At 32.5% G+C, this 10,691-nt stretch overlaps 1 protein-coding gene across 1 annotated transcript in view; it reads left to right on the forward strand.

The window, feature by feature from the left end:
* The window catches only part of LOC107451644 (potassium channel subfamily T member 2-like), a 339,135-nt gene that overhangs the window by 274,287 nt on the left and 54,157 nt on the right, over positions 1–10,691 (forward strand). The window contains exons 13-15 of the mRNA XM_071181980.1: positions 19–155; positions 7,221–7,284; positions 8,468–8,576. Coding sequence (XP_071038081.1) covers positions 19–155; positions 7,221–7,284; positions 8,468–8,576 — 310 coding nt within the window. The remainder of the gene's footprint in view (positions 1–18; positions 156–7,220; positions 7,285–8,467; positions 8,577–10,691) is intronic.

The following is a 10,691-nucleotide window of genomic DNA, read 5'->3' on the forward strand; positions in this document are numbered from 1 at the left end:
ATCTGTTTTCGTTTTCAGGATTATTATGTGGTGCTTTTATCACCCTGTGAGCTGGATGCAACTATGAAAATGATCTTGCAAGTTCCAATGTGGGCACAGAGAGTTATTTACATTCAAGGATCAGCACTGAAAGACTTCGATTTGGCAAGGGCAAGGTATTTTCAAAATTCTATTTCTCTCTATTTTTTTAATAAAATAATCATTATTTCTTTTAAAAGGCCTCATTTCAGATTTTTTAAAAATTTATTTGAAACTTTTTTAAAACAATTTTATTGAAATGAAATCCGATTTACAAACAACAAGAGCGATTACAAACATGGTTTTTTTCCCTCTAAAGATTTAAAGTCAATCAAAGAATAAAATTAATTATGTATATAACTATTATGTTTCAATTTAAACTCGAAAATTGTAAATTAACGATTTTTTTTACTTTTTAAAAATGAGACATTTCTAAAATTGAGACATTGCATTCTTTCTTTAGTCTACAAATTGCTTGTGTCATTATTTTCGAATTATTACATTTGGTGAAAATATAAGATTGAATGTTCCAAATTATACGATGCATGATTCCATGTAAAAATTTTATTATCAGATGATATTATAAAGCTTTATTGTTTTTACGCGTTTTGCACTTGTTTACGTTAGTGCATCAATTGGTTAAATTAGAAAATCTGTAATATAAATTCGACGATTGGATGAATTAGAATTTATTTGAAACTTTTTTAAAACAATTTCGTTGAAATGAAATCCGATTTACAAACAACAAGAACAATTGCAAACATGGTTTTTTTTTTCTCTGAGGATTTAAAGTCAATCAAAGAATGAAATGAATTACGTATATAACTATTATATTTATTCAATTTAAACTCGAAAATTGTAATTTAACGATTTTTTTCCTCTTTTAAAATAAAACATTTCTAAAATTAGTCATTTCATTCCCTCTATAGTCCACAAATTGCTTGTGTCATTATTTTTGAATTATTACATTTGGTGAAATTTTGATGATCGCCAAGTTTCAGATCGATGAGTATCGGCTTGTCTGTGAAGCAAAGAGACGCGATGGCGATTTTCCAATCCAGTGGCATTTAACAACTGCTCTCCTGTTTGGCATTTTCTTAAGTAAAATTAATTAATTCCTGACTTTTTTTATTCAAGTTGCAAATTTTAAAAGAAATAAAAGTTTACATTATAATTAAGACCATCTACAATCAAGACAAAAATATTTAAAAAAGAAAACGAGTCGTTAAAGACCATTGGATTGTAAATTAGCTACCCGGTGGGCAGTGCTGACCAGATTGCCACCTCATGGTTCGGCATGAAATTGTGAAGCCTTAATTTCTCTAGCCCCGTTGACCCCCACTAAGCTGTTGCGGCATTAATTTATAAGAAAAAAATGAAAAGCTGCTGGAAAATTCAAAGAAGTTGTGCTTTGAATATTTGGTGCTTGAAATGAACAGAAATACAAAAAAGGAAACTAGGTCTGTTTAAAAAACAGTAATTTTAAAATTATCTTCTTTTCAAAACAAACCAATTAATTACATTTTTTTTCTCACTCTTAACTGAAAAAAAGTAAAAAGAATAACGTGAATACGATCCTTAAAAATGCTTATAAATTAACCTTTATCACTGTTAAATATTTTTTTTTCAAACCATGAAATTTTCCACTGCAAATTTTATTGGATAGAAATTATAATCCCATAGAAATAATACAGTACTGAATCCAAGTTTCTGCAAGTGTGTACTACTGTTAATGGATAAAAATTATAAAGACTGTTGCATTTAAACTAGATAATTTTAAAAGCATAAATGAAATATATTGTTACAACGCTTATGCAATACTGAATTGAAACTCTAGAAATGAAACAATACTTACAGTACGTTTATGTATTCGAAACGTTTATTTATACCAGAGGTCGCCAAAGTGGTCTATATAGCCCCCCAGGGGTCTATTTAACATAAGCAGGGGTCGATCTGAGCCAGGGGGTCGAATGGGGGTCGATCCGCCCCGGAAGGGTCGATTGGTCGAAGGATTATCAGTATTTTTCAGATATGTGACAATTAGAAATAAGAAAAGAAGACTTAAAAATATATACAGGTAAACTTCAAAAATTGAGCGACGATTTTAAACTGCGTTTTGTTGATTTGGAAAACATTGACATCCCGGATTGGATTATTGTGCCATTTTCTGCTCAAATTGAAAACGTGGACATCAACCTGCAAGATGAGCTTGCTGAATTATTATGGGGATTTGAAGCAAAGACGCTTTTTAAAAATTTAACAATAAGCAAATTTTGGACAAATATTAATGCCAAAATATGTAAGACTTTACGAAGTGGCTCAGCCATTTATGATAGCATTTCCAAGTTCCTATATGGTTGAAGCCGGTTTCAGTCACGTAAATTCAATCTTAACTAAGAACAGAAATAAATTAAATGTGGAGTTTCGAGGGGATTTAAGATTAAAATTGACCAATTTTGAACCCAATATAACGAACCTTGCAAAAAAAAAAACACCAGGCACACCCATGTCATTGATTAAGAAGCAATAAATCCGTAGTTACTTTACTTATTATTTCTACTTACTTATAATTACTTATTATTTCATAAATATTAAGGTATTTATATTTCAACATTAATATATTTTTCATAAAACTATTGTTACACTATGTACTATTACTTTAATAAATGTTCAAAATCATAAAATAAATGTACAAACACAATATCTAATAGTTTTATTTTAATTAACAGAAAATTACTTTTATGGGGGTCGATGGAGATTTCGAAAAATTATGTAGGGGTCGATGATCAAAAAAGTTTGGCAACCCCTGATTTATACGAAGCGTTTATATAAACGAAATAATACATTTATGCATTACTGAATACATATTTAGATAGAAATAATACAATACTTCTATGCTGAGATATAAATAGTATAATATTGAATCCAAATTTCTACAAGTGTGTAGTACTGTTAATGTATCACACATTTTAAAATTATTACATTTAAACTAGATAATTTTAAAAGCCAAAATGAAATATATTGTTGCATCGTTTGTACAATACTGAATTCTTATTCAGATAGGAAAAATACGATGCTACTTTACACTTATATACTCGAAACATTTATTTATACGAAACGTTTATACATGCGAAATAATGCGTTTATGCATTACTGAATTCAAATTTAGATAAAAAATAATACAATACTACTATACTTTAGATAGAAATAATACAATACTGAAATCAAGTTTCTGCAAGTGTGTACTACTGTTAATGTATTGCACTTTTAAACTAATACATCATACCTGCCAACTTTCACTCTTTCCGGGAATGGAATTTCAGAGTGGTAATAAAGCACTAAACGAAAAACAATCTGACTCAAAAATATATTTATATTTTGATCCCGTTGAAATTCACTTGGACAAGGATTATTACGCTCTTATATATTTATTGTAATTATTTATATGTAGTGGTGGTCAAACTTATTTATAATTATCATTATAATTCAAAAAGTTAATTGGAATAACATGAGTATTGCTACCTCTTTAAATACGAAAATAAAATCTTCCGGAAAATCCGGAAGAGTTGGCAGGTATGATACATTCACCGAAGAGCCATTAGATTATGACCACCCTGGTAATAACATGTAGGACCACCTTTAGCCCTCAAAACTGCTAGCACCCGCCGTGGTATTGATTCCACAAGGTGCTGATAGGTAGTCGAAGGTATCTGGTTCCAAGCGATCACCAACTGGTCCTGCAAGTCCCTCACATTGCGAGGGGGTAGCGTGGCAGCACGAATTTGGTTTTCCAAGTAGAACCACAAATCTCTATTGGATTAAGGTCAGGTGAATTTGGGGGCCAAAACATGACTTGAAAGTCACTGGAATGTTCCTCGACACTTATGACATGGTGCATTATCCTGTTGTTAAACACCATCCCCCGCAGGAAAAACTGTTGCCATGANTGTTGGTGAACACCCTCCCCCGCAGGAAAAACTGTTGCCATGAATGGATGAACCTGGTCTGCGACTATGTTGAAGTATTTTACAGACGTCAGGGATTGTTGTATGAGGATTATGGGTCCTAATGCGCCCCATGAAAACATTGTTCCTGGGCGAGAAACCAAAACCTGGGCGAGCCCATTGTTATAGATGGAGGGTGGTCATAATGTAATGGCTCTTCGGTGTATAAACTAGGTAATTTTAAAAGCATAAATGCAATAAACTGATACAACGTTATTATTTACTCGCTCTCGTGCGTTGGGGAAATTTTGACAGTTTCAAATATTTTAATCAATCAAATCTCTACTAGGCATTTAAACGGTCAACAACGCATGTTTTAAAATTTTTTCGACCAGTGCGAGCAAAACATATTGACTATGAATCACCAAATATAGTTTATCGGCAGTTAAAATTTCGAAAACTAATTACTTACAGACTTGAAATTTTCATTTCGCCTAATGACAATACGAGTTTTAATTCTTTATTGAGTAATACAAGCAGAATTAAATGCTATATTATCGCCAATCAAAGTTTTGGCCACTTTCCAATTAGCTAAGGAGCTCTAATTTTAACTGGATTTTTTTAAGCTGGTTATATCAAAGTTTATCTCCAATGGAATTTTCAATTACTTTCCGACAAAAACAAACTACTTGAACTAAAAAGAAAAATTATATAAATACCATAGAAAATGAATTCAAGTGAATTAAAAAGGAAAAATAACTTTTTTTTGTCAGACTTAGGAAGAATAGCGTAGACTGTAACATTTCGTTAACTTCTATCACTACTGAAAATCACTACTATCACTACTGAAGTTTTTTGCGAAAATTTCAAAAATTTCCTACCTTTTTCGCCCTACGTTTTTGTTTTGGATTTGCCAAAACCTAAATAAATAAATAAATAATTTGCTTCTTTTAAAACATTTAAATAACTTGGTTTTTAACTTATTTGTTTATTTATTTAAATTTCTCTTTATTTTATGTGTTCTACATAATTCGTCAACTTTAGATCAGTGAAACAAATGCATGATTAAAAGAAATAGCGAGCATCTCCACAATTTTAGTTGCCTTATTCAGTTGCATCTAGCATGGCAAGTAGCCAAATTAAATTGGACGTTTCGAAGCCCTGCATTTTTCAGAGCACTCTATTTACACAAATGTGAATGAACTGCAAATCAACATTTTACGAACTGTCAGTGACAAAAGAATCCACATCACGCTTTCATTAACGCTTGGCTTATTCCTTCATTTACGCTTAATTACTTAGAATTACCCAAAATGTATCTTTCCGTAACGTTAAACCGTAACACCAGATGAAATATATTTTTACGCTTTAGTTAGATAAATTAACTTCAAACAATCTGATCTTTTAAAAACATACGTGCGTTAAATGGCTAATTCCATTTAGCATTTTGAGTTAGACACAATGTTTGCGTAACTCGTTTTGGTTTTAATTAAAACACTGTTTGTTTGGATTGAGATAGCTTCAACCCTGAAGGGAATAGTGAGGCCATATGAATTCTTGGCTCTGAATTAACAGGTCTCGAATGGGGAAATACGCAAAAAATGAAATTAATATTAAGGGTCCAAACTTTTTATAGCTCTCCTGACCAAGCGTTAGGGCCCATATTTCCCCGAGTGCGGCTACCCCCTATAGTTTGGGGGTCAAAAATCCGAAACCGTCGTAAGAAACGTATGTTTATTCAGAGAAAGTATTCAGAAAAAGTACATTTTTGTGTCTGATTTCGTAACTTATCATCTGCACCATATAATTAGTATATTTTAGATCACCCCCTCAAACCATTAAGATGGAGTCCTAGATAGTGAAGATCCGATCATTAGATCAAAAAAGTATTCAGAGTGGTCCGTATTTTATTTTGCGCACTTTTTGCATATTCCTTTCTGCTAACAAGCACTTTATTTTTAAAAAGGATGATAAGCATTGGCTTCAGATGCAGATATGGTTATTTATATTAAAATTTAATGTAAAAAAAATAATATTGAGTCTGCAAAATATTTCATTATAATAAAATACTTGTGTTGCTAATTTCTTCTTTTCGAAAATTAAAATGAGCATTAATAATATTAATTTATTTCTTTATTTTGAATAATAATAATTCTTCCTTTCGTCTCAAATTAGTTTCTACAATTCAAATAGGTGGAATCATGAATGGATTCATGCAGTTTAGTAGATAGACACCAATAAACTTATCATCATTATTGTCGAGACAGCCCATAATGGGTCCTGGCCTTCTCGAAGATTCTCTTCCATCATGATCTGTAAATTCTTAGCAACGGTTCAGCAGTTTTTACAGTTCAGTACGAGGAAGTCCTTATATACAGAATCGAACCATTTGAGTTTATGTTTTCCTCTTGGGCGATTTCCAGATGGCCTAGTCATAAAAATTCTTTTTGATGTACATTCACCTGGTGACCGCAATAGATGACCAGCCCATTTCATGCTTTGAATTTTGCTATATTTAGTAATATCATGTTCTTTATAAAGGTGGTAAAGTTCATGATTGAATCTTCTTCACTGTAGTCAATTAATCTGAATATCGAAGGATTTTTCTATCGAATACACCAAATGCACATTCAACTTTTGAGAGCATTGTCCATTATTCCGAGGCGTATGTTCGTACAGATCGTATAAGTACTTTACATAAGTACAATAAAAGTACACCATTAATGAATTCATGAGTCATTGGGATAGATTCAAGATTCATTAGAACCTGGAAGTAGTTCTATGTGATTATTGGAGCTATAGAGATGGATTAAATAGAATTAAGTGTTTTAATGACAATTAATAAGACACCATCCGTTGTGTCATGAATTTTGTGAGAATTATGAAGGAAAAACGTGTATTTATAATTTTTGTTTTCAGCTAGATTACATTTTTTATCAAATTAGATTCCTAATCTATTCAGAAATCTAATCAAATTCTTTTATTTTTCCTTTTTTGGAATAATGTTACAATATTTTTTAAGGAAAACTTTCCTTCTCAGAGTATTTTCGATTAAACATTTTCATGGATCATTAGTTGGAGACCACTGAAAAAAGCAATTTTTTTTTCAGTGCTAAAGATGTTTCAAATTTAGAGCATTAGCGCTAAAATTACTAATGGTCTCTTTCCATAGTAGAATTCTTAATGTCCTGAACAGATTATCTTGTTAAATCTGTGCTTTAATTTACGATACTTTAAATTTCTTGTTTCATATTTTAGGATGAATGCAGCGGAAGCATGCTTCATACTTGCAGCCAGAAATTATGCAGATCGCTCAGCAGCAGTAAGTAGAGATTTCATTTTCTGTTATAAATTACCCGTGTTTATGACACAGTTTGGCTCAATGTAAAACCTCAACAGCAGTTTGTTAAAAAATTTCTTCCTTTCATTTTTATCCTGTGTTAATAATATAATGCTTAATTATCCAATACCAGCTGAATGCTGAATAACGTCTAATGACTTTTATGTACTATAGTACCTCTCTTTTTATAGGACATAATCGTGTGAGTTGAAAACGAGATTATTACATCGTTTCCTTATTTCATTTTTACGGCTTTTTAATTTTTAATATTTAAATATTTTTTAACAAAAATTTTATTTATTAATATTTTTTTCTTCTCTTTTAAATTATTTATGTTTTTTTTCTTCCTTTTTTTCCTTGTATATTTAACTTATTTTACGGGTTTTATATACTTGAAGCTTATGCTCAGTATAAGAAACTTATTTTTAATTTTCTTTATTCTTTTTTGTTACTTATGTTATACATCTTTGTGCTATACATCTAAATAAGTGGATAAATTTAATTGTAGTAACCAAAAAGAGAGTTTAAACTGACACGTGTATGGCACTTCTAATTTTATTTTACTTTGCAACCGACGTTAAACCCCAGTATTTGGATTTGTGACTACTAATGTTCAACTCCGTATCCTTGTAATTCTGAATCCAATCCAGAAGACAAGGGAACTCATGAATCAAGTATTGGGGAAAATTCACCGTCGTTGAGAACTTTTTGATGGAACGAACCCGCATTTGCGTTACATGGAGAGGAAGACCACGAGGACCTGCAGTTAGATTAACTGCAGGGGAATCTTACCCATGATCCGTCTACCCCTGAAGATATTTTACGTCAGCATTGTGGTCGGTGTGAGCCGAGTGCTGAATTCGTATCGACCAGCCATACCTAGGATTCGAACCTGGTTCACTTCAATGGAAGGCGAACGCTCTAACCCCTGAGCCACAACAACTCCGAAAATACTAATTGTTTTTTTTTTCACGCATTATATCTGCTAATATTTAAATACTATTTTTATTTGTATTCTTTTGTTCTCAATGTAGTAGATGCCTTCAATTATTGTAGTTACACATCCTGTTAACCTTAAATATGTTTCTTCCCTTTAACAGGATGCCCTCAGTTATTGTAGTTACTCATCCTGTTAACCTTAAATATGTTTTTTCACCCTTAACAGGATGAACATACAATTCTCAGGTCATGGGCTGTGAGAGATTTTGCGCCGAGTGTGCCTCAGTATGTACAAATTTTCCGTCCTGAAAACAAAGTGCATGTTGCATTTGCTGGTAAGCATTACTCCCTTAATTATTTACAATTATTTACTTAAACCCTTGACATACTAAGACGTTTGGGAGATGTCATTTGTTTCTTATGTCAAAACAATAATTAACGCGTCTCAGACGTCAACACAGAGATGCCAACTTGCTCCGGACAACAAATAAATATTTTGAAGTGGTATTTTATCAATTGTGATTCTTGGTTTAATAAATTCAATTTAGTAGATTTTTATCCACCACTATTTCTAAATAGTTCATAGGCTTATATAATTCACCACTTTATTATAGCTGTGCCATGCTAAGCCCGCCTTAAAATGAATGCAAAAATTGTCCAATATTTGCCGTTTTTTTATTATTTTGGGGTGTCCGGAGCAGTTGGCATTCCGTTGCGAGTTGATGTTTATAGCGCAATTAAAGAGCATTTCTATATCAAGAAATGATAAGTCATGGGGTGAAAAAATTTCAATTTGTCTGGTAAAGAGTGTTGGAGTGGTATGTTACTCCTCTGAGCATATTGAATTAGCAGCATTAAGTTTCTATCATGTGTTGGCAATAGGTATAGTTTCTTTCACAGATAATCCGAGTGATGTCATTCCGTGTGCATGTAGTTACTTAATTTGTCTGAAAGTCATGTATTGTTGAACACTTCACTAATTCACGTCAATATGTCGTTGTGCCTGAGTGGTGTGCGATGTTACCCTTATATGTTTAAGCTGTATTGTAAGTAATTATTTTCAATTATTTGGTTATAGAGATGGTGATGTATTTAATAAAAAAAATTACAAATCTTGACGTTTTACTATCCGTATTCACTCACCACCCACTGTGCGCGCCTCTGTCAACAAGGAGCAGTTTCAGAGACACAGGTCAACTCATGTGCATTTCCTTAAACTCGTATTTTAAGCTACATATTAAATTTTTTAAACACACATGTCATGCTTTGTCCATCTTCATTAACGATTTGATTTATAGTGAATTTTTGAGCTCACATTTCAAGACATGTTCAATTAACATTTAGATCTGAAGTCGATTGAAAACGCATTTTTTATAACTAAATTTGTAGGTAACATAATGATAGAACCATTTGGTATAAACAGCTGTCTTTTGAAAATATTTATTTTTCATATTGTATCCACATTTTGTGATTAGACATTAATGAATTAAACTCGCATTTTAAGCTTTATCCAAGATTTAGACGAGTATTGCAATCGATGTTGTTGTTGTCGTTGCAGTCCATGAAGACAGGGGCTGCTATTGCTCCAGTTGTTTAATGGGGCCATCTATGGCCAAGAACTCGACTTCTGTCACACCCGTTTATAAGGTGGACCCATTCATACATCCACAGATCGTACTTATGACCTGAACCAGAGAACTGTCAATCTCCAATTCAGTAACCTCAGAGGTAAAATTTGTTATGGTACATAGAGGACTTTGTGACCCGACGGATTTAACATGTGCCAGTCATCATTTACTACATGGGGGAGTCTTTGTGGCTGACTGGATTCGAGCTCCCGTTCTTTCGAATATGAGTCCAGCTCCCTGCAAACCAGGCTATCCCGGCCCTGCAATCAACGTTAATTTTCTTTAATGAGCAATTTGACATACGTAAAAATATGAAAATTGTCCTACGATGTTAGTTGTTTCGAAACTAAGCGTAAGCACTTTTATTTGATCTTAGTAATATCTTTCGATATTAAAAAAACATAAGATCCACTGCCGACGTTGACTCCACCTCTATTTTGGATGTTCAACTTAACGTTACATTTTGGTTTGCTGCACTAAAACGATAAGACTTAGAAATTTAAAATTACTAAACGTTGTAGAAATGTATGCTGGGGCTACAAAGGACTAAAAAAATTAACATTCGATTATTTTCTCAAGACATCTATTATTATAAGCTAAATTTGTTGGATATAAGGACCGGAAAGTAATCTCGTTTCTGCTCTTAATAGAATTATTAACTGCTAAACTTGTAGCAAAAAGAACCCTTTTTCCATCTTGTAAAAAGTGCAACTCCAGCGAGGCTAGTCCTCACCATCTACTTGATTGCCTGGGTTTCACCATGGAAGAGGTTCTTGAGAGACCTCTCCTTTTCCTCGATTTTTTGAAGACTCACGGCCTCAT

The sequence above is a fragment of the Parasteatoda tepidariorum genome, chromosome 6, assembly GCF_043381705.1.
Source record: "Parasteatoda tepidariorum isolate YZ-2023 chromosome 6, CAS_Ptep_4.0, whole genome shotgun sequence".
In the NCBI taxonomy this organism is placed as follows: domain Eukaryota; kingdom Metazoa; phylum Arthropoda; class Arachnida; order Araneae; family Theridiidae; genus Parasteatoda; species Parasteatoda tepidariorum.